The sequence below is a fragment of the Lynx canadensis genome, chromosome A2, assembly GCF_007474595.2.
Source record: "Lynx canadensis isolate LIC74 chromosome A2, mLynCan4.pri.v2, whole genome shotgun sequence".
NCBI lineage: Eukaryota > Metazoa > Chordata > Mammalia > Carnivora > Felidae > Lynx > Lynx canadensis.
This window is the reverse complement of record NC_044304.2, coordinates 21,148,481-21,170,066: the sequence shown is the minus strand read 5'-3', so window position 1 is coordinate 21,170,066 and position 21,586 is coordinate 21,148,481. Positions and strand designations below refer to the sequence as shown.

General features: G+C 39.8%; 1 protein-coding gene across 2 annotated transcripts in view; it reads left to right on the top strand.

The window, feature by feature from the left end:
* Positions 1-1,444: 1,444 nt before the first annotated feature.
* The window catches only part of NEK4 (NIMA related kinase 4), a 48,579-nt gene continuing 28,437 nt past the window's right edge, over positions 1,445-21,586 (top strand). The window contains exons 1-12 of one of the 2 annotated variants that reach the window (XM_030306989.2): positions 1,445-1,743; positions 3,382-3,648; positions 4,579-4,776; positions 4,968-5,075; positions 6,963-7,117; positions 8,927-9,068; positions 11,185-11,562; positions 17,828-17,998; positions 18,507-18,659; positions 19,125-19,191; positions 19,975-20,084; positions 21,407-21,495. In XM_030306989.2, the coding sequence (XP_030162849.1) occupies positions 1,651-1,743; positions 3,382-3,648; positions 4,579-4,776; positions 4,968-5,075; positions 6,963-7,117; positions 8,927-9,068; positions 11,185-11,562; positions 17,828-17,998; positions 18,507-18,659; positions 19,125-19,191; positions 19,975-20,084; positions 21,407-21,495 (1,931 nt within the window). In that variant the 5' untranslated portion in view covers positions 1,445-1,650. The remainder of the gene's footprint in view (positions 1,744-3,381; positions 3,649-4,578; positions 4,777-4,967; positions 5,076-6,962; positions 7,118-8,926; positions 9,069-11,184; positions 11,563-17,827; positions 17,999-18,506; positions 18,660-19,124; positions 19,192-19,974; positions 20,085-21,406; positions 21,496-21,586) is intronic. The other variant, XM_030306990.1, reaches the window with a different exon arrangement.

Below are 21,586 nucleotides of genomic sequence, written 5' to 3'. Positions count from 1 at the left end.
TATTCTCTCCATTAGCATGAGTTTCTTAACTTCCCAGAGATTCAATTTCCTTAACTGTAAAATGAAGATGATAAAAGTATCAGCCTCATAGGGTTGATATAAGGATTAAAGGAGCTAATGTACTTGGCTCTAATGGGGAAGTGGGGATTAACTGGGGAAAATAATAAATTAACTTTCTGGGGGTAATAGTATTATTAAAAAAGAGACAACAAGCCCCAGATGGAGTCATTTGCCCCCTCCACTGCCCCCAAGAGCAAACCAAGAATTAATTACAGTTTCAACCAAACCCAAGAATGTGACCTTCTGTCAGTGAATCTGAAATTTCCTGATCAGCACTAAGTGAGATAATCTGTATAATTAAAAACCCCACCACTCCCTTCCTCACAAAAAATTATGTCCTGACCTGAAACAATCCTTTCTTTCAGATAACTTCCTTGCCCTGCCTTAGTTCAAGTAAAAACCTTCCCTTTTGAACAACTCCTTAGAGCATCTCTCTACTTGCCATATAGGATGCTGCCTGATTCACGAATTGCTTAATAGAGTCAATTCGATCTTCAAATTTGCTGGGTTGAATTTCTGTTAACATTACCCATTCTCAACAGGGGCGATATTGCCTCCAACTGGGCAAAAACTGGTTCTTGGATGTAGGCAAACCTTACACTTCAAAGGGGTGGAGTATAGGTCCTTGAGAAAGGTGCTCTTGGTTGCAGGAGATACCCATGTATCTATCTAACAGGGACATAAGAAAGATTCACAATTGTAAACTCTTTTAGGTAAATGCTCTAGGAAAGGGAAGGGAGGTGTCCGCTGTGTCAAACGATAAATTCTTTTGGCAGCTTTGAACTTTCACACACGGGCCTTTTAAGGAGGGTCCTCCTACAGACACTACCTCAAGCTGTTAAAAACCATGCCAGAATTTGGCCAAATCACAGTGCAGTGGCTTGGATGGTTATGAGAGTTCTTTGCATTTCTTAATGCACAAGCTTAAGTGTTTAGGGGGAAATGTACTGGTCTCCTCAATTTCTTTTGAAATACATAAAAATAAGATGTATTGCTAGATGCATACCTGAACCATTGTGTGATAAAGCAAACGTAACAAATGTTAGTTGTAGAATCTAGTCTGTCATCCTCGATTAGAATGGGAATCTCAGGAGGACAGGGACTTTGTCGGCCTGGCACACGGTAGGCGGTCGATAAATTATTTGTAGAAAGAAGGACCAATGCTTTCAAAGCACTTAGATCACGTAGGTGGAAACTTCCCTGCTTTTATTGTTGCTCGCACCCGGAAGTTCCCGGCGGTGGAACCCAAGCACAAGGTCCGCGCGCAAGGACCAGAGGAGTCGCTCTGGCCGTCCTGAGCCTGGGCTCTATGGCGGTCCTCCCGGATAGCGGAACCGCTCTGGCTGCCTGGCGCTTCGGCTCTGTGGTGGATGTTTCCGGGCCGCCGGAGCGTGCGCGGTGCTGCGTTGGCTGGGATCGCTATGGCAGCGGCGTCGCTGTGGGCCCGGCTTCCGTACTCGCATCGGGGCCCGGCCGTCTCCGCAGCCTCCAGTACCGCGGCTTCTCGGGCATGAGCGGGGTCTCCCGCCGCGGCCCGCTACCCTGGCCGCCGCTGCCGCCGCATCCCAGCTTTGGGCCGGCGCCGGGAACATGCCCCTGGCCGCCTACTGCTACCTGCGGGTCGTGGGCAGGGGCAGCTACGGGGAGGTGACGCTCGTGAGGCACCGGCGGGACGGCAGGCAGGTCGGCGGGGTTGGGGCCCGGCAGGGGTGGAGGGCAGGCAGCGGTATGCCGAGGCCGCTGTTCAAAGGCTAGGCGCGGAGAGGTCTAAAGGAGACTCACTTCGGATGTCCCTTCTTCAGCGAAACCTCCCCATACCACCAAGAGTAGGCCAGGCCGTACTGTCATATGCGCCCCAAACTGCCTGTAGTTCTTTATAGTGTTAATTGTTGTGCTTGATCTACACACCCTCTCCACTCTGACAATTCCGTGAGATCATTCATTCCTAGAATCTCATACAGCACCTGGCAAGGATTACTCTTTGGACGAAGGGCCCCATACATCTGACCTGGAGACTACTGGACTCGCTTAAAACTCAGTTCATCACCTTCCCGCCAAACCTTTCACGGTCCCCATTTTAGTGAGTAGTACCACTTGCCATCCAGTTGCCCAAGCTGGCCATACCCAGAAGTCATTCTTGACACACACCACCGCCACCATTCACCTGCCCACTAAGCCAGCAGGCCTGTTCTCTACCCAGTGGTGCCCCCCACCTCCCCCATTCCAGGACATCATTATCTTTAGCTGAGTTGTGGCCATGGCCTCCACTGGTCCTCCCTGCCACATGGCTTACTCTTGAACCCATCACTTTCATTGCCATCTCCGTGATCCTTCTAAAACTTAACACTAATGTTGCCACTCCTTTCTTTAAAGCACTTTATCCCCTGACCCTCAGGATAATGAGCCAGTTCTTTAAAGTGGTTTATAAGTAGGGTGACCATATAATGTATCATACAAACTGGGACAGTTCTGAAACTAAAGGGAGGTGCTATTAATAATGACACCAGGATAGGGACAGTGCCCCAGGCAAGCTGAAAGGAGATGTCCCTTCAAGTATAAGGCCCTCTAGACTATTCTGCCTGGTGTCAGGTGCTGGTAGCTCTGCCTGGAACACAAGTTCAGGCATAAGAAATTTGTTCAGAAATAGGGGAGGTGGGGGAGGTCATTGGATTTTTTTTTTTTTGAGTGGAGAATGGGGTATTGGTTGTAATAACAGCCCCTCACATGTGAGCAGCAGTTTATGTTTTACAAAGCACATTTATATATGTGTTTGTTGAATAATGAATTGGTCAAGGGCAATGTATTAGGTGTCAGAGGATCCTGATTTTTTTTTTGATGGGAATAATTTTTAATGTTGAGAATCAGTGATTTTTAACCTTATTAGGCCATGGATCCCTTTGATTATCTAATGCAATCTGTGGACCCATTCTGTCTGCAGCTGTATTTTCAAGCCATATATTATATACTTTTGTAGGGGAAACTTAGAGGTTAAGGAATCTCTATCACGGATTTTACGATTGATCCAGTTGTATGTTCACATGGACTCCTCTTTTATCCATTAATGAAATTATAAAATGCAGATGGGAAGTATAAATTTTTTGTGACCCTCCAGTCTGCTATAAGTCCAACCTGTTGAAAGTATTAGTAAGTGATAGCAAATCTTTTTCCCAATTTTGCGCTTTGTGAATAACAAAATGAATAGGTTATCTGATAGGCTCCGGGAGGTTGGTTTTGAGGACATTCAGGAGAACCCTTAAATACTCTTAAACCTATAAAACTGTATGCTTATATGCACACTGTAAAATCATGTTTTCTCTGTAGTATGTCATCAAAAAGCTGAACCTCCGAAACGCCTCTAGCCGAGAGCGGCGCGCTGCTGAACAGGAAGCTCAGCTCCTGTCTCAGTTGAAGCACCCTAACATTGTCACCTACAAGGAGTCATGGGAGGGAGGGGACGGTCTGCTGTACATCGTCATGGGCTTCTGCGAAGGAGGTGATCTGTACCGAAAGCTCAAAGAACAGAAGGGGCGGCTTCTGCCTGAGAGTCAGGTGGTGGAGTGGTTTGTTCAGATCGCCATGGCTCTGCAGGTACTGTCCAGACTCCCAGCATTCCATTTGCTCCAAGGTGACAGGCGGAGGGCAGATGGATTTTAGGAAAATGCTTCATGAAAAAAAAAATGTATTTAAAAAAAAAATCCATTTATGAGGTGGACCCAGTCCCTCTCGCCATAGCATTCGAGTGTTTCTGAATAAATGATGTCTATGTTGAGGTAGACATGGATTTTGGTTTGCGGGGGATGCCAGTTCTCTATTCACTTAATATTTATAGCAAAATCAATTTTAAGGGCCCCGAGTCGACAAAGAGCAAAGAATGACCGTTTCTGTTACCAGCTGGTCAGCTATGTCATACCGCAAGGTGGTTGGGTTAATTAATATGCCGAAACTGTGGGGATTTGGGCTTTAACCCTGCTGTGGCAGAGTGAGTAGAAATGCAAGATATGTTTGTGTTTGAATATACGCATAGTCAAAAGTGAGACTGTTTATGAAATACTACTCGAGCTGAGCAGACTTGTCCAGAAATGATTGACCATGTTTAAATTCTAAGGTACTCTCTCTAAATAAGAGTTATCTTGTTATATTTGAAAATGTTATTAAGCTGAAGATTTCATGAGTGTGAGGGAATGTGTATCTGACTCTGTACAAGTTGTCTTTCTACCTTCAGTGGGAATTTGTAAGTGTATTTTAACTGGAACCATTTAATGCTAAATGGTAACATTGTCAAGGCACCGGGAACAATTTTGAAGATTATTGGGCACACTATGCATGGAACTTAATTCCTTGCTTTGGAAAGTTGTGAATCAGACTTTTTGTTTAGAGATTTTGTAAAACAATAGTGTTTTGTTATGTAGATAACTGAGATTATTTAACTCATGCAATTGTTGCTGGTATGTAAGAAGACAGGAATAAGTAAGTAGGTCAGTATATTAATATTTAATGAAGTTTTATTTCTGTCCTCAGTATTTACATGAAAAACACATCCTTCACCGAGATCTGAAAACTCAAAATGTCTTCCTGACAAGAACAAACATCATCAAAGTGGGTGATTTGGGAATTGCCCGGGTGTTAGAGAACCACTGTGACATGGCCAGCACTCTTATCGGCACACCTTATTACATGAGCCCTGAACTGTTTTCGAACAAACCCTACAACTATAAGGTAGGATTGGGCTGCATATGCCAGTTCACCTTGTCTCTAGGACAGTATTCGTAACTTCAGAACCCATCAGATAGAAGAATTATCTGTGAATTGGCTCAAGGAAAATGTCTGGTTTTGTTTTTGTTTTTTTAAGAGGTAAAATATAAGTAAGGCATTCCGACATTTAACTGTTTACTGTTTTTCTTTTCTAGTCTGATGTTTGGGCTCTGGGATGCTGTGTTTATGAAATGGCCACCCTGAAGCATGCTTTCAATGCAAAAGACATGAATTCTTTAGTTTATCGGATTATTGAAGGAAAGGTAAAGAATATTCTGGAACTAATTGTTTTAATATTTGGAGCAAAGTTACTTTAATGCACCTTTGTAAGTAGCTATTGGCAAAAATGAGTAATCATTGATGTCAGTTGGATAGGTAAGAATGGTAGGTCCCTTCTATGGGGAAGGTTGAACTAGAAACAGACAGGATTAGGGCGCCTGGGTGGCTCAGTCAGTTGAGTGTCCGACTTCGACTCAGGTCATGATCGTATGGCTCATGGGTTCAAGCCCCACATTGGGCTCTGTGCTGACAGATCAGGGCCTGGAGCCTGCTTTGGCTTCTGTGTTGCCCTCTCTCTCTGCCCCTTCCCCACTCACACTTTGTCTCTCTCTCTCTCTCTCTCTCTCTCTCTCTAAAATATATATATTTAAAAAAAAGAGGGGCGCCTGGGTGGTGCAGTCGGTTAAGCGTCCGACTTCAGCCAGGTCACGATCTCGCGGTCCGTGAGTTCGAGCCCCGCGTCAGGCTCTGGGCTGATGGCTCAGAGCCTGGAGCCTGCTTCTGATTCTGTGTCTCCCTCTCTCTCTGCCCCTCCCCCGTTCATGCTCTGTCTCTCTCTGTCCCAAAAATAAATAAACGTTGAAAAAAAAAAAATTTAAAAAAAAGAAACAGAGGGGATTAACATTTTTTAATATTAATTTGTGAAGGTGGATTAATCGTTCTGAAGAGTTGGCTTTTTGAAAACCTCTACCTTGTAACCACAGAATGTGCAGGTGCCCTGAGGGAATATTGGTAGCATCTTATAAGTAGTTTGGGTTAAATGAGTCCCACCTAAAATGAGTCTACTCTGGGCAAGAAGTACCCATTCTATTCCCAGCTTGCTCAGTAGCTGGTGATTGGAGGACACTTTGCAACAATGTAAAATAATAATAAATAAAAATAAAGTGAGTCTACTCATTGAACATGTTGCTCCTTTGATGATTATCGCAATCACAAGTAAGCAGTTAAGAACTGCAGAAAGCAATGTGTGTAACATAGACACCAGAGTGGCCAACTTTCTATGTTAGTTCCGTAAGTCTGGTTGTCCTCTCTAGTGTGAGGCATCTGTACACACCTTTAAGTTTTAAAGCTATAACCCACTCACTGATTTTAATATTATGCCAATTAAATAATTTTAAATATTGAATAAATAAATAATTTTAATTTATTTAAATTAATAAATAATTTTATTTTATAAATAAAATTATAATTTTATTTATAATTTTAAATATTTTAATTTAAATAATTTTAAATAATTTTAATAATTTTATTAAATAATAATTTTAAATATTTAAATAATATTTAAATAATAATTTAAATAATTTTAATAAATAATTTTAAGTAATTTTAAATATTGAAAACACACAATTTTAATAATTATAATTTTAAATTTTGAATAATAATTTAAATTATTTAATTAATAATTTTAAATATTTTATATTTAAATAAATATTTATTTATTTCAATTCTCATCTATCCTCTGGAGATAACCATTACTAACACTTGTGTGTGCAGCCTTCCTAGCATTTTCCTGTCTATATGAAAACATACATGTCTTTATTAGGTGTGCACATACACACACAGGTACTTTTATTCTTATTTATTTATTTTTAATGTTTAGTTTTGAGAGAGAGAGAGAGAAAAAAAAAAATGAATGAGTAGGGGAGGGGCAGAGAGAAAGTGGGGACAGAGAATCCAAAGTGGCTCTGTGCTGACAGCAGAGAGCTGTATGTGGGGCTCGAACTCAACAAACCGTGAGTTCGTGCCTTGAGCTGAAGTCGGATGCTCCTGTGGGTAATTATTTCCAATAATATTGGGAAACCTCTACCTTTTCTTTCAGACTTTGCTTCACAAGATCGTAGTAGTAATTGTGATATCATTTCTCTTTGTAGCTGCCGCCGATGCCGAAAGACTATAGTCCAGAACTAGCAGAACTAATAAGAACAATGCTGAGCAAAAGGCCTGAAGAAAGACCCTCTGTGAGGAGCATCCTGAGGCAGCCTTACATAAAGCGCCAAATCTCTTTGTTTTTGGAGGCCACAAAGGCGTAAGATACTTCCCTTGCAAATAGGTGGCTAGATAGACAGAGTAAAAGAAGGTAGCTTGTATAATTTTCGTATGTTAGAATTTATGGTGATTTTTAAATTTTTATTTATTATTTTCTTAAGTTTATTTATTTATTTTGAGAGAGTTGAGAGTGAGAGAGTGCATGCGAACGAGCCGGTGAGGGCAGAGAGAGAGGGGGAGAGAGAATCTGTACTGTCAGCAGAGAGCCTGACGAGGGGCTTGAACTCACGAACCTCGAGATCATGACCTGAGCCGAAATCAAGAGTCAGATGCTTCATGGGCTGAGCCACCCAGGTGCCCCGGTGATTTTTTGTTTTTAAACATGAAGGAAAATTGTGTGATTATGGCATGTGTTGAGGTTGACTTAATTTCTAAAATCAGAAATATAAGGAACCATTTAGAGAATGACTTTAAATTCCTCAGAGGATTCCAAGACCTATCAATTACAATTCTTTCAAAAGAATATATATTTTAGAAACCATATGAAAGTGAGATTGTCTAAGAAGCCTCTTACATTACGTGCCATGTAAGATAATAGTCATGTTTAAGAATGAGCGCTCAAATTTGAGAGCTTTTGTAAGTTTCCCTCTTCACTCATATAAATTTCTCAAGAGAAAAGTTTCTTTGGCAGGTGTTACCTTCACTAAACAGCTGTTTCAGGATCTAAGAGTTAGGGCTGGACAAGAGCTTCGTGATCTGTGTCTTGTGACATGTTAGATTTGAGAGCAATACTAGAGAGGCCCCAGGGGATAAAGAAAGACCATCTTTTTATTTACATTGTCTATAATTTGGCATCAAACAGACCTTTGGCCTTCCACAGCACTGGTCTCACCCTCCCATTGAATTCTCCAAAGGGTCATTAGTTAGCTCAGTTGTAGAAATGTCACACTAAAAGAGTTGGGGATATTAATCCTCTACACTTTTATTCTGCAAGTCCAGGCTGAGCATACTCTGAAACTTGGCAAAGCAGTTGTGATTTAATCACAAACATATGAAACGTGAAAATTATGCCGGTTCTTCTGTACATAAGGTAATTTCTCATAGATTTTTTATTTTGGAATAGTCTTGTATTTACAGACAAGTTGCAGAGAGAGCGCAGAGAGTTTATGTATACCCGTCACCCAGTTTCTCCTGTTGTAAACATTGACATACCATAAATGGCATCAGTGCCTTACTGTTGACTGAACTCCAGACTTTATTTGGCTTTCGCTAGTTTTTCTACTGATGTCCTTTTTCTGCCAGGATCCAATCCAGGATATCATACTACATTTAGTCCTCCTGTCTCCTTAGTCACCTTGTGTCTGTGACAGTTTCTCACTTTCTTTGTTTTTCATGACCTTGATTGTTTTTGAAGAGTACTGGTCAGGGGTGCCTGGGTGGCTCAGTCTGGTTAAGCATCCAACTCTGGATTTTGGCTCAGGTCATGACCTCATGTTTCATGAGATTGAGCCCTTGCATCAGGCTGTATGCTGGCAGCACGGAGCTTGCTTAGGATTCTCTCTCTCTCTCTCTCTCTCTCTCTCTGCCCCTCCCCTGCTCACAGTCTCTCTCTCTCTCTCTCTCTCTCTCTCTCTCTCTCTGTCTCTCAAAATAAATAAATAAACATTAAAAACAAAAGTACCAGTCGGGTGTTTTGCAGAATGCTGCTGCCTGGTTTTTGGAAGACTATTCTCTCTAAATGGAGTAGTTCTATGGTTCTTATAATACATACACACATTTCTCCATATATGTAAAAACCTTTAATTTTCACTATACTGATGATAATTTTTTTCTTTTCTTCCTCATAAAGAAAGACCTCCAAAAATAATATTAAAAATGGTGACTCTAAATCGAAACCTGTTGCTGCAGTGGTTTCTGGAAAGGCTGAATCAAATCATAAAGTCTTTCCCCTCCAGCCTCACTCTTCTGAGGGGTCCAAGACATATGTAATGGTATGTTTCATTTTAAAGGGTATGTATTTTAGCAACTATTAAAATAGTAGGTATTCAAAGCAAGTTACATAACATCAAGTTAACCATTTTAAAGTAAGCCATTAATTGCATTTAGTACATTCACAATGTTGTGCAACCCCCATCTCTGTCTAGTTCCAAAACATTTCATATCACCCCAGAAGGAAACCCCAGACCATTAAGTAATCATCCTCATTCCCTGTTCCATCCAGTCCCTGGAAACCACCAATGTGTTTTCTGTCTCTATGGATTTGCCTACTCCAAGTATTTCATATAAATGGAACCATATAATAAGTGACTTTTTGCGTCTGGCTTCTTTCACTCAGCATGATGTTTTTGAGGTAGCATGTGTCAGCACTTCATCAGTTTTTATGTCTGAGTGATACTCTGTTATATGTGTGCACCACAGTTTGCTTATCCAGTCATTCACTGGTGGGTATTGAATTGTTTCCACCTTTTGGCTATTGGTATGAACATTTGGGTACAAGTCTTTGAGTCTCTGTTCTCAGTTCTTTTGCGTATATACGTAGGAATGAAATTGCTGGGTCATGTGGTAATTCTGTGTTTACTTTCTGAGGTACCACAATGCCGTTCTCCAAAGTGGTTGCACCATTTTACTTTCCTACCAGCAGTCCACAAGAGTTCTGGTTTCTCCACAACCTCAGCAGCTCCTGTGACTTTCTACTTTTCTCATTCTAGCCATCCTAGTGGATGTGAAATACTGAGTGTAGTCTGGGTTTGCATTTCCCTGATGACCAATAACATAGAGTCCCTTCCCATAAGCTTCTTGACCATTTGTATTTCTTCCCTCAAGAAATGTCTGTTAAGCCCTTTGCCCGTTTTTTAATTGAGTTTTTTGTAGTTTTGTTGTTGAGGTCTAAGAGTTCTTTCTATTTTCTGGACACTAGCTCCTTATCAGAGATATGATTTACGAATATTTCTTCCCATGCTATATAGTTTGGCTTTTTTACTTTTTTTTCTTTTAAGTTTATTTATTTGTTTTGAAAGAGAGATAGAGTGAACATGAGCAGGGGAGGGGCAGAGAGGGGGGAGAGAGAGAAGGGAGGGGAGGGGAGGGGAGGGGAGGGGAGAATTCCAAGCAGGCTCCACACTGGCAGTGTAGAGCCAGACACGGAGCTCGAACTCACAAACTGTGAGATCATGACCTGAGCCAAAATCCAGAGTCAGATGCTTAACAGACTGAGCCACCCAGGTGCCCTGGCTTTTTACTTTCTTGATAATATCCAGTTATACACAAAAGTTTTTAATGTTGATGAAAGCCAATTTATCTTTTTTTTTTTTTCTTATGTTGCTTGTACTTTTGGTGTCCTATCTAAGAATCCTGTGCCAAATCCAAGTTCATGATGACATATGGCTATGTTTTTTTCTAGGAGTTTTATAATTTTAGCTCTTGTATCTAGGTTGCTGATTCATTTTTAAATTTTTAAATTTTCTTTTATTGTGAAATATCTATGACATAGAATTTGACATTTTGAACCATTTTTAAGCATACAATTTAGTGGCCTTAACTACACTCACAATGTTGTGCAACCATCACCGCTATCTTCCAAAACCCTTTCATTGCTCCAAGCAAACTCTGTGCTCATTAAGCAATAGTCTCCCATTCCTCCCGTTCCCAGGCCCTGGTAACCTCTAATCTACTTTCCGTCTCTAGGAGTTTACCTGTTCTAGATAAGTTAATCATACGATATTTGTCCTTTTGTGTCTTGCTTATTTTCATTCAGCATGTTTTCAAGGTTCACCCATGTCATAGCATGTGTCAGTACTTCACTCCTTTTAATGGCTTTATAATATTCCATTGTATGTGTATATTATATTTTGTTTATTCATCTGCTTATGGACATTGAGGTTGTTTCCACTTTTAGGCCAGTGTGAGTAACGCTGCTCTAAACACTGGTGAGGAAATAACCTGTTTGAGTCTTACTTTTCAGTTCTTCGAGATATTTACCTAGGAGTGAGATTCCCAGGTTGTGTGATGATTCTATGTTTAACTTCTGAGGAACCTGCCATTCCTTTTGAGTTAATTTTATGGGGTGTGAGGAGTGCTGTAATAAATGAGAAGCCTATTTTCACTCAGGGTGAAGACAAATATTTGTCCCAGGAGAAACCCATGGTCACTGGCCCCTTGAAGTCACCAGCAAGTCTGAAAGTCCATACCTCCAAGCTGGACGTGAGCAATACTGCAGAATCACTAGCCACGATCAGTAGAGTGAATATTGACATCCTACCTTCAGAAAGGAGGGACTCACTGAAAGATGGCTTAGTTCGGGAGAATGAGCTAGAAGGTAAATGTGGTATTTCTCAAGTGAAGGAGAAGCTGCAGGATGGCACGAAGCCCAGCACTCACCCCAGAAACCTGATTCCCACATGGTCCTCTGGTGATGTCGCTGGGGGAAGGAATGACCGACTGAATCCTCTGCAACCCCTAAACACAGACCAAAAGCCAAAAGACCAGGTGAGTGATACGCATGAGGTGTTGGTTTCAGAGAGATGACTGGAAAGTGCAGTTATGAAGGTGTGGCTCGTGTTGTTTGTCCTGTTCTAGTTGGTGTTTTGGGAAAGTTAGTTACTCTGTGTACCAGTTTAAACATTCCACAAACTGGGGTGCTTGGGTGGCTCAGTCGGTTAAGCATCTGACTTTGGCTCAGGTCATGATCTTGTGGCTCGTGAGTTTGAGCCCCATTTTGGGCTCTATGCTGACAGCTCAGAGCCTGGAGCCTGCTCTGGATTCTGTGTCTCCCTCTCTCTCTGCCCCTCCCCTGCTCACTCTCTGTCTCTCTCTCCTTCAAAAATAAATAAACATTAAAAAAATTTTCTTTTTAAATAAACATTACACAAACTAAAGGATAGGACCCAGGGCTTCTTAGATCCCTTCTGTGCCCTGGCATAGGGTATTTGGTGGAAGCAGGGTACTTGTATGTTTTGTCCCATTTTTTTGTCACTCTTCCGTAAGCCTCCACATGGATGGGTAGTTCCAACAAGTAGGTAACATCACATTTCTTCTTGCTCTTGAAAAGTTAGTGATTGATCTCATTTCTTAAGAATAAAAAAATATATATATGTATTGGAACCAAAGGGGAAAGAAAAGAAGGAGAAAAGCAAATGAGCAAAAGGATTTTGATACTAAGAGACTGTTCTGAGTAAATTTAAAGGTTAACTTTTACTTGAATTTGGAAAGAAGCCCGAGTTAAATGAAGCATGGCAATAGCTGAGGATTAGAGAGAAAGCCAGAACATTTGGTGAACTTTATGTTTTTATATGTAAAATATTCTAAAAATATATTTAAGTTGTATATTAACTGTTTTTATAATATGCTAAATATATTTGATATCATTTTTATATAGATATATAAAACTATTTTATACATTTATATTCAAATGTTTCTAATAAAATTTTATTTTTGTGGAAAAGCCCACGTGTAATGCTTTTGTCACTTAAAGTCATTAGACAGAAGTCTTAAGCTTTCTTTGTTTGGACACTGGGATTCTTAGTACTTTGTAGATAAAATTATGTGTTCTGCTTGGCTCTCAAATTATATTCAGGTATACTTCTTTCATTTTTTTCTAATTTCACAGTACTAATTCAATGATTTTTAGTCTGTTTATAGAGTTATACAATCATACTGTCTTATTCCCAAACATTTTTTGTAATGTTTATTTTCTTTTTTGAGAGACCGAGAGCGTGCATGCAAGCAGGAGCAGGGGAGGAGGGGCAGAGGGAGAGAGAGAGTCCCAAGCAGGCCCCACACTCAGCATGGAGCCCAACTAGGGGCTTAATCCCACCACCATGAGATTGTGACCTGAGCCGAAATCAAGAGTCAGAGGCTTAATGGACTGAGCCACCCAGCTGCCCCAGAACATTTTTATAGCCTCAAAAATAAACCCTATACCCACTAATAGTCACTCTCTAGCCCGTGCAACCATTATTTGTATGGATTTGCTTATTCTGAGCATTTCATGTACAGGCATACTTCAGAGATATTGCAGGTTCAATTACAGATCATTGCAATAAAGCGAACATTGCAGTACCGGTGTCACATGAAATTTTTGGTTTCCTGGTGCATGTAAGAGTTATGTTTACATTATAGTCTAACCATCATCTGAGCTTTCAGGAAATCGTAATCTTTTTGCTGGTGGAGGGTCCTACCTCAATGTTGATGAGTGCTGACCAATGCCGTAGGTGCTGAAGGGTTAGGGTGACTGTGGCAATTTCTTTAAATAAGACAGCAGTGAAGTTTTTGATACATTGGTTGACCCTTCCTTTTCCTTGAACACTTAGAAGCCATCGTAGTGTTAGTAATTGGCCTAATTTTCATATTGTTGTGTCTCAGGGAGTTAGAAGTCCCAAGAAGATGGAGAGAGGTGGGGGAATGGCCAGTAGGTGGAGCAATCATAACACACGCATTTATCAGTTAAGTTCTCCATCTTTTATGGGCACAATTTGTGGTGCACCAAAACAACTACAATAGTAACACCACAGATCACGGATCACCATAACAACTATTATACTATTGAACATTTGAAATATTGTGAGAATTACCAAAACGTGACAGAGTCATAAAGCAAGAAAATGCCGTTGGAAAGAATGGTGCCGATAGACTTGGTCATTGCAGAGCTACCACAGACTTTCTGTTTGTAAAAAATACAGTATCTGTGAAGCGCAATTAAGTGGAGTATAATGAAATGAGGTAGGCCTAGAAATAGGATCATAAATTTAGGGACTTTTGTGTCTGGCTTCTTTTACTTAGCATAATGTTTTCAAGATTTCTTCATGTTGTAGCATATACCAGTATTTCATTCCTTTTTAAATTGCCAAATAAATTCACTGTATGTATATACCATGTTTTATTTGTTCATTCATCAGTTGATGAACATTTGGGTTGTTTTCAGTTTTTGGTTACTATGGGTGATTCTGTTATGAACATTCTTACACATAAGTTTTTGTGTGGACGTACGTTTTCAGTTCTCTTGGGTATGTATCTAAGTGGAATTGCAGGGTCTTACGTATGCTAATTCTATGTTTAACTTTTTGAGGAACTCTAAAACTGTTTTCCAAAGCAACTGCATCATTTTACTTCCCAACAATATACAAGAGTTGCAGTTTCTCCACATCCTCACCAATACTTGCTATTTTCTGTTTTGTTTTATTTTTTTCCTAGCTTATCTTAGTGAGTGTGAAGTGGTATCTTACAGTGGTTTTGATTTGCATCTCCCTAATGACTGTGTTCAGCATCTTTTCATGTGCTTATTGGCCTTCTGTATACCTACTTTGGAGAAGTACTGTTTCAGATGCTTTGCCCACTTTTTAATTGGTTTATTTACCTTTTTATTGTTGAATTGTAAGAGTTCTTTATTCTAGATGTCAGTCCCTTACCAGGTATAAGATTTGAAGATATTATTTCCCTTTCTGTGAGTTCTCTTCATTTTCTCGATGGTATCCTTTGAAGCACAAGAGTTTGTAATTTTGATGCAGTCCGGTTTTGTCTATTTTTTCTTTTGTCACTTGTGCTTTTGGTGTTATGGATACCTATCCCTATGTTTTCTTCTAAGAGTGTATAGTTTTAGCTCTTACATTTAAGTCTGTGACCCATTTGAGTTAAATTTTTGTGTATGGTGTGAAGAAGGGGTCCAGCTTCATACTTTCGTATGAACATCAGCTTGTCTTAGCACCATTCATTAAAAGATTATTCTTTCTCCATTGAATTGTCTGGGCATTCTTGTTGAAAATCAATAGACTATAAATGTAATGGCTTATTTCTAGACTCGTAGTTCTGTTCTGTTGATCTGTATGTCTGCCCCCTGTCAGTAACACAGTCTTAATTATTGTAGAGAAGTTGAAGTCTTTCAACTTTCTTTTTTAAATGTTTATTTTCGGGAAAGAGAGTGTGCACACATGTGTGCACATATGCAGGGGAGGGACAGAGACAGAGGGAGACAGAGGATCCAAAGCAGGCTATGTGCTGAGAGCAGATAACCCAATACAGGGCTCAAACTCATGAACCACGAGACCGTGACCTGAGCTGAAGTCAGTCACTTAACTGACTGGGCCACCCAGTCACCCCCAACTTTATTATTTCTTAGTATCGTTTTGGCTATTTGGGGTCCTTTGCATTTCCATTTTAAGACCAGCTTGTTAATTTCTGCAAAATGGGCTGAGATTTCAATAGGCATTGAATCTGTAGATCATTTCCAGAGTATTGCTATCTTAATATTTAAGTCTTACAGTCCATTAACATGAGATATCTTTCTATTTATTTAGGTCTTTAACAGACTTTTTGCTGTTTAGTGTTCAAGCCTTGCACTTCTTTTATTAAATTCATTTTTAAATATTTTATTCCTTTTGATACTACTATAAATGGAGTTGTCTTAATTTTATCTTCATAGCGTTCTTTGCTTTTGTATAGAAATACAGTTGATTTTTGCATATCGGCCCTATGTCCTACAACCTTGAACTCATCTATTCTCTATTGGTTCTAATAATTTTTTTAATGTTTATTTTGAGAGAGAGTGCAAGCAGGTGAGGGGCAGAGAGAGAGGGAGAGAGAGAATCCTAAGCAGGCTCTGTGCCGCCAGCATAGAGCCCGATACCGGGCTTGATCTCACAAACCGTGCGATTATGACCTGAGCCAAAATCAAGAGTTGGATGCTTAACGGACTGAGCCACCCAGACCCCCTTTAATAATTTTTTTATAATGAACTGTAGGATTTTCTGAATACAATATCATATTATCTGCAAATGGAGATGGTTTTATTTCTTCTTTTCAGATGTGGTTGCCTTTATTTCTTTTTCTTGCCTAATTGCCCTGGCTAGAACCTCCAGTATGGTATTGAGTAGAAGCAGTGAAGGTGGACATCTTTGTCTTGTTCCTGATCACTATCTTTTTTTTACATATAATATATCACACGGGTTTTTTGTTTCTCTGATAGAACTTGATGTCTAGCATTTCCTCTTTTTTGTTGTTGTTGTTGTTACTGTTTTTATTGATAAAGGTAGAAGTTTTTTAGGACCAATTGGATTTCATTGAGAAATGAATTGCTTAAGTCATTTGTTCTGTCATTCTTGTATCTGTATAAACTTTATTTGAACATCCTGTACTTATCAGCAGAGAAAAATTTATTTCACTGTCCAGAATTATATCACTATTTATTATCAGGGTCTCCTTGTTCAGCCAGCTTATTGTATAATATTGTAAACATGTAATCATTTGCTATATTTTTTCTATAATGTTACATGGACTCGAAATAATAAATTTACAAATTATTTTCTTACAGGAGTTGTTAGTTTGTGTTTGGCAGAGAACCTAAATGGTAGATGATAATGACTCTTAGAAAGCAACCTCAGGGCGGGACTCCTGGGTGGCAGGACTTGGTTAAGTGTCTGCCTCTTGATTTTGGCTCAGGTCATGATCTCATGGTTTGTGAGTTCAAGCCCCATGTTGGGCTCTGTGCTGACAGCATGGAGCCTGCTTGGGATTCTCTCTCTCTCTCTCTCTCTCTCTCTCTGCCTTCCCCTGCTTACATACTCTCTCTGTCTCTCAAAAAATAAATAAATAAACATAAAAAAAAATTTTTAAAAGCAACCTCACCTTGTATTAACATTGCATTTTTTGTTTTTCTTTCTAAAATGTACCACACAGGGGCTCTTGATAAAAATGTGCTGCTTGAATGAGATTCAATTACCAGTGTCCATCTGTCAGATGTTCTGATAGTTAAAAATTGTTTAAGAAGTAAACATAAAGGGCACCTGGGTGGTTCAGTTGGTTGAGCATCTGATTCTTGATTTCGGTTGGGGTCATGATCCCAAGGTTGTGGGATTGAGCCCTGCTTTGGGCTCCACACTCAGCATGGAGCCTGCTGGGGATTTGAGGATTCCCTCTCTCTCTCTCTCTCTCTGCTTCTCTTCCCTGCTTGTGCATACTCTCCCTGTCTCTCTCTTAAAAAAAAAAAAAAAATGGAGAAAAAAGAAATGTAAAAATCTATTTTGTTTTAATAATTTGTATGCATTTGTTTCTAAAACCAGCTATCCAAATAAAATACTAAGTCCTTTGTGATCTTTATAACTTAGAAGGTAATTTACCTTATCATCACTACTGCTAGGAATAGCTTCTGTTTTTTGAGCATCTAGTATGTGCTAGACAGAGTCCTAAGTACTTGAATGCACCATCTCCTCCAGCCTGCTTCAGTCAGGCAGTGTGTGTGAGGCATTATACCGCTTTATCGAGGAGGAAACTGAGGTTCAGGAGTATTAAGTTTCTCAGATAGGATTCCATTTGACTCCAAACCCAGTGCTGTTTTCTTGGTGCTTTTTAGGGTGTATCCAAATAACTGATATTTACTTGGGAAGTATGTATATATTAAATTGGATTTCATTTAAAACGTTTCCTAGTTTTCCGAATACAAATCCTATTAAAAGTTATGAAAAGAAGTATTTTTTTAAAACATGAATCAAACGTCAGTAGTTTGGGTTAATAACAATCTGAGTAATGTAATTAAAATAATTACTTACTTTTATTTGGAAAAAGAGGAAAAAAAGCCAGAAAATGTGGATAACCAATGTCAGCATTTTGTCTTTGCCTGTCCACACTGCAAATGAGCATTCATTTTGATAAAGACACTCCTCATTTCCATTTATAATTTTAAAATAGTTTGGTCACTTGGAAGTTCAAGACTATCTCATTATTCTGTTTTCTTTTTTGTTTGTTTAATTTCATTATTCTTAAGGATCAAGTTGCTGGTGAATGTGTTCTAGAAAAACCAGACAGGACCAACCCAGGTTTACAGCCACACAGCTCCGGGTCTGAGCCTTCCCTCTCTCGACAACGACGACAGAAGAAAAGAGAACACCCTGAACACAGTGGGGAAAGGACACAGGTCAGCGGAGATCTCTTTGAAGTAAGTCACTGTGCTGTTGCTTGGGAAACAGACTTTATTTAGAATGACTAACAGTTGCCAAAAAGACACATAAGAAATGCAGGGAACATATGGAGAGGGGTAGCAATGGCAAGATGCTAAATATTAGTTTTCAAATGTCAGTGAGTTGGAAACAGAGTAAAGATCTTATCTTTTCCATCAAAAATGGACAAATCCTCTTGAGAGTTAAAGGAACAGGCTAACAAGAGTATTTCTCTGATCCCTCCTGTGTTATACTGATGAATAGTTTCTCCCTTATCTTCTGCATAGAATCATGTCTACACCTCATTTCTTTCACAAGCACCCTGTCTATAAGCTTCTCAGATGGTAATTCACTTTTGGCAGAGTTTCTTTCCAATAAAATGCAATGTTTTGAAGTTCTTGAGAGCAAATCACTGCCAAATACATAGGAGACTTACTGGTAGGGGAACTTTGGAAATGGTTGTATATGAAACTGATAATTCCCACCTCCCCTTTTTAATTATTTAAGTTCCAAGAGGCTCCTCCTCGACTTTTGCCTTCTCTTCCCACTATTGGAAAAACGGATATCACATTATCACAAAAAGATGCTGAAAATCAAAGTAAAGTGGTCATTGGGTCTACTGTGAGCTGTTCGAGCAGCAGGGAGGTGCCATCATCCAAGGTTTGTTGGAGTGTATATTGGATTTGTTTCAACCTTCTTATAAAACTTTTTGGTTGTAAAAATCCTATATATATTGTGAAGTTTTCTGTTAAAACATCTTAGCCCTGCCTTTTGCCAAACAATGGAGGGGACAAATTTGTGATTCTCAGCAGAAGCTTTCATTGAAATGGACAGATTCTATAGTTCCAGGGATGGTTGCTTCCACTTAATTAAGGAGACCAAAGTAGATTCTGAATGTAGGAAATGCAAAATTTTCCGTTTACCCTTCCAAAAATGAGTACTTCCCAGAAATGAGTGTTCTGATCATTTTAGCTAGTAGTTGTAACCAGGATATGACTGGTTTCAAACACGTTCCTTTAAAGGCCTGTGGAAGGCCTGTCCTATAGTGCTGGATGATAATGTCACGCATTCCAGGTGTTCTAAAAATAGTGAGAAGGAATGAAAGTAACGGACTTTCTTTAAAAGGATCGACCATTATCAGCAAGAGAGAGGAGGCGACTAAAGCAGTCACAGGAAGAGGTGTTCCCCTCAGGTAAAGTTTTCTCTTTCCTTCATCTATTGGAGGTTGTTGGTATGGCTTATGGATGTAGCATTGGTTCTGGTTGTGAGATGTGAAGTATTTTCAGCATCAGTGATCCATCTGGGAAACAGATTTGGGAGAATTTTTAAAATTTCTTGGTAAATCTTTAAAAAAATCAGCATATGCGGCTGTTGGGTCTGGAACTTGTATTATCAGAGGAAAAGGATATTAAAAAGAGAGCAAGAGGGGTTTGAGTGGCATTAACTCCTGGGAGATTTCAGACAGGAAATGGAGTGAGTGTTCAGTTTGTTTCCATGTTCAGATTCTGCTGGTCAAAGAGTGGTGTCTTCTCAGGAACAGAGAGAGGAAGCTGGGAGAATGGTGCTTCCCTGGGCTGAGGGCTGTGATCATTCTTATCACTATCATCTAAAAACAGTACTAGCAGTTTCCATTTATTGAATGCTGACTATGTCTCAAGCATTATGGTAAGCGTTTTAAGAACATTGTCTCATCTCATGTTTACAGTAGCTGTCAAAGGCAGGCAGCATTATCTCCATTTTGCAGCTGAGGAAACTGAGGCTTGGAGGGCTTAAATAGCTTGCCCAGGGTCACAGCACCGGTAGACCTAGAGCTGAGGTTTGAGCTGAGATGTCAGGTACCAGAGTGATGATGAATATGCTGTCTGAGGTACTTCTGGGCTGGCACTTGCTGGGGTATCTTTCATATCCTGTGTAAAGCCCACTTCTTTTGGGGCCAGCCCACTACAAACAACTGCTGGGGTGGTCACTTTTTCAGGCCCTTCAGTGAGGAGAGCTTCTCTGAGTGCATCAGGACCAGGGAAACCACCAGAGGAAGGCCAGCCCACCCCTGGCCGATGGTTGTCTTCTGACTGCTGTGCGGCTCAGGTATATTACATAGTCCTATGGAAAGGGGGGACGTGTCTATATCATCTGGCAAGCCTAATACAGTAAGCCTCATAACTGCCAGCTCCATTTATTTCTGGGACAGAACTGGCTTAAGTTCTGCCTTTTCACTTTTTTTTTTTTTTTGAGAGAGAGAGAGAGAGAGAGAGAGAGAGAGAAAGTGCTCACAAGGGAGAGGCAGAGGAAGAGAGAATTTTAAGCATGGACGTGGAGCCCAACACAGGGCTTGATCTCCCAACTGTGAGATCGTGACCTGAGCTGAAATCAAGAGTCTAATGCTTAACTGACTGAGCCACCCAAGCACCCCACCTTTTCACTCTTGATAAGGAAAAGAACTGGTGAATAATAATTAAGAAGGTTATTTTTGCACCATTAAGGGAATGAGTTTTACAGGTGCTCTTATAAGCAGTTGGTAGGTTAGTTGCTATCTTTCTTTAGGTAGTATTTAAAACAAGACTTTAAACGGCTTCCATTAGGCAACCTTTTGCTTATTCTGCTGTGTAACCAATATACCCACCTACCTGGCCAAATTTTAGTCTCACTTGCTTATTATCTTTGCTCAGTTTCCTGTTTGTGTCAGAGTTCATTACCTTCTCGCCTAGGGATGATGTAGGGGCAGCACCTAGTGGCTAAATGGATAATTGCAGGTTTCCAACCCATTTTCACTTTTTTGTGTATTGATACCTCAGGAAAAAATGATCCATTTTTCTGTACTGCACTTTCTGACATTATTTCTAGGAGCATATAATTATTTTTAAAAACAGAAACTTCTTGCTCTTGAAAGTAAGGAAGATTTGTTTCTTTAACAATATTCTATGAATAAATTGTTTCACTAATTAAGACAGTCTTCTCCATTGTCTAAAGTTTTAAGGTTTGTGTGTAATTAAGTCAAGTACTCCTTTAAAGTATTTTAACAAAGAGTCTCCGATATAAACTGAGGTTGTTTTTATTTATGTGGCATTTTTTCTAGTTTAAAATTCTTTAGAGCACCAGCCCTCTGCGTGGGAGTTGGAGTACCAGAACTGTTTGTCCACTCGCCTCTGGAAAGAAAATTTATTCATAGCTGAGACTTTCCAGGGCCTTGTAAAATTTCCCCTTAAGGTTCTTCACGGTTCACTTGTGTACTTTATAGGTGAACTGGGACATCATTTGGGGAAAGTAACTTCAATTTTTATATCATTAGATTGTCCGGTTAAATTGGATGTAGGTGTGTGTTGTATGTAGACATTGCATCTGAGAGTGTTGCATGCATTACATTCTGGTTGTGTTGTCATGTGGAATTGTGTTTTTCCAAACATTAATAGGAAAGGAAAGTCATCCACTGTCTCTCTGAGGATGAATTAAGTTCTTCTACAAGTTCAACTGATAAATCAGATGGGGATTCCAAAGAACGGTATGTTCTTATTTTTCTGTCTTCTTTCATAAGCAATTTCTGTTTGAATTAATCCTAAATATACGTTTGTCATAGTGTTCAGACCTGCAGT